Raw genomic sequence first — 1,981 nt, 5'->3', positions numbered from 1 at the left:
AATTTTTATTTTAATACAAGAGAGTGAAAGATCAATCGATAATAAATATCATATAGAAAAAAATCTATAAAATATATATTTCTCAAAAATATTATCTTACCTGTATAAACAAACAAGATGTCACCAATGCCAGACTGCTGTACTGTCCATTGAAACGATAGTGATAAGCATAGAAAGAGAAATGATACAAGTAGAAGAACCTGGAACAACAAAGAAAACAAAAAAACAAATTCAATCAATTATTATCATCAATTAAAAAAGACATATCGTTAATTTATTTCCATCTGATTTTATTTTGTATGTACCTTTTGAGATGAGATTTAAAGAAGAAAAAAAGAAGAAGAAGAAGAAAAAGAAGTAGTAATAGTAGTAGTAGTAGTATTAGAAGTAGAAGGAGAAAAAAAAAAAAAAGAACAAAAAAAATATGTTCTCGAGACGATCGCAGGATTAAATGAGGTATAATTAAAAAATTCCTTCGGCGCAATCGACAAACTTTCCGATCTTATATCCGGAAAACACATAAAACTTATCTTTCTCATCGCGCCAAGGATTAATCCGGCACGGGCTTTATGGTAAATAAAACGCAGAAACGCTTTATCTCTTAATCTCTTCTTAACTGAATTACTTCTTTACGCTATTTCGTGAGGACTCCCTCACCTGCCCTTTTCCTCTGCCCTTCTTCTCTCCCTTTCTTTCCCATACCTTTTCCCTTCCCTATTCTCATCCCCCTTTGGTGTAACCGTATCTTACTACTCCTACTATTTGTTTTTGTTTTCTTTAATCGTGGTGTAATTCGAATGACGAAACTTACGATAGAAATAAATAAGAACAAATCGATCAATGTACGAAATCACACGACGAAACAATGACAATCTTTTTATATATATTAATGTGTGTGTGTGTGTGTATGTGTATGAAATACACACTGGTGCCAATTTTAACGGTAAACCACAGCAATAAGCTCTCTATTCTTCCTATCCCCTTTTGGTATCCCATAGAAGATATAGAAAGTGCTCGTAAAAAGGACAATAAATTACTTTCATTTTGTCGAGAAAAATCGGGGTCGATGGGTGTATCGGCATATTGGCACCTTGCACCGATCAAACTCGACGTTTCAGATCGGATATATATCACCGAACGTCTACGACACACTGTTGTTCTCTACTGTGTTTAGTATAACAAAATCAATTATTTATAGACGACTAATTAAATACTAAAAGTTGAGATACGAAAATATAAAACCTTCCCCCTAAAATTTTAATATTAGAATTGAAATTATTTTATATCACGCTAAGATAATAAAATATTATTATTATACTTATTATCTTTTGTATGCATTGAAAAATAGAATCTCCAAAAATGTTGACAATTTCAATTACAATATTTTACTGTAATCTAATTTAAAATATAAATATAACTTATTATTATTATATATATGTATGTATCTGTGTGTGTGTAGAATGTGTAAGGAAGTAATAAAAATAACAAAAGGATAATGTTTAATCGTAAAGTTGTTATAAACAAAAAAATTGACGACTCACATTCCCTTCTCTCCCTTTCTATCCCTTTCTTTCTCTCTCTCTCTCTCTCTCTCTCTCTCTCTCTCTCTCTCGCACTCTCTCCCTTTCTTCCACGTTTTCGATGCGATAAGGATGGGGGGATTATAATCAAGTGATTTTTACGAGGCGCAGTAACGGTATGGCCAATATTTGCGGATCAGGGTGGAGCCTGAACCAACGTTCGATGTACTCTTAAGCGAAGCAAAAAGAAAGTCGATCTGGGTCTAACGTTCTAAGGGTGTATAGAAAAGGAAGGGATAGGATAGTCCTTCGTGTGTACCTCCTTGACGACTAGGACGACTAATTTCCTAGAGTATACGTGGTGTCCGTCTATTCCTAGAACTCCACTTATTATTTTATAGTTTCCTTTTTTCTTTTTTTTTTTCGAAGAAATAAAAAGAAAGTAAGAAAGTAAGAAATAA

General features: G+C 32.8%; 1 protein-coding gene across 1 annotated transcript in view; it reads right to left on the bottom strand.

The window, feature by feature from the left end:
* Positions 1–1,981, bottom strand: part of LOC106784745 (membralin) — a 62,416-nt gene that overhangs the window by 7,834 nt on the left and 52,601 nt on the right. The window contains exon 11 of the mRNA XM_014744597.1: positions 101–200. Within this exon, the coding sequence (XP_014600083.1) occupies positions 101–200 (100 nt within the window). The remainder of the gene's footprint in view (positions 1–100; positions 201–1,981) is intronic.

Source organism: Polistes canadensis, unplaced genomic scaffold (assembly GCF_001313835.1).
Source record: "Polistes canadensis isolate GaletaPanama2010 unplaced genomic scaffold, ASM131383v1 scaffold_40, whole genome shotgun sequence".
NCBI lineage: Eukaryota > Metazoa > Arthropoda > Insecta > Hymenoptera > Vespidae > Polistes > Polistes canadensis.
This window is presented reverse-complemented; position numbering and strand designations above follow the sequence as displayed.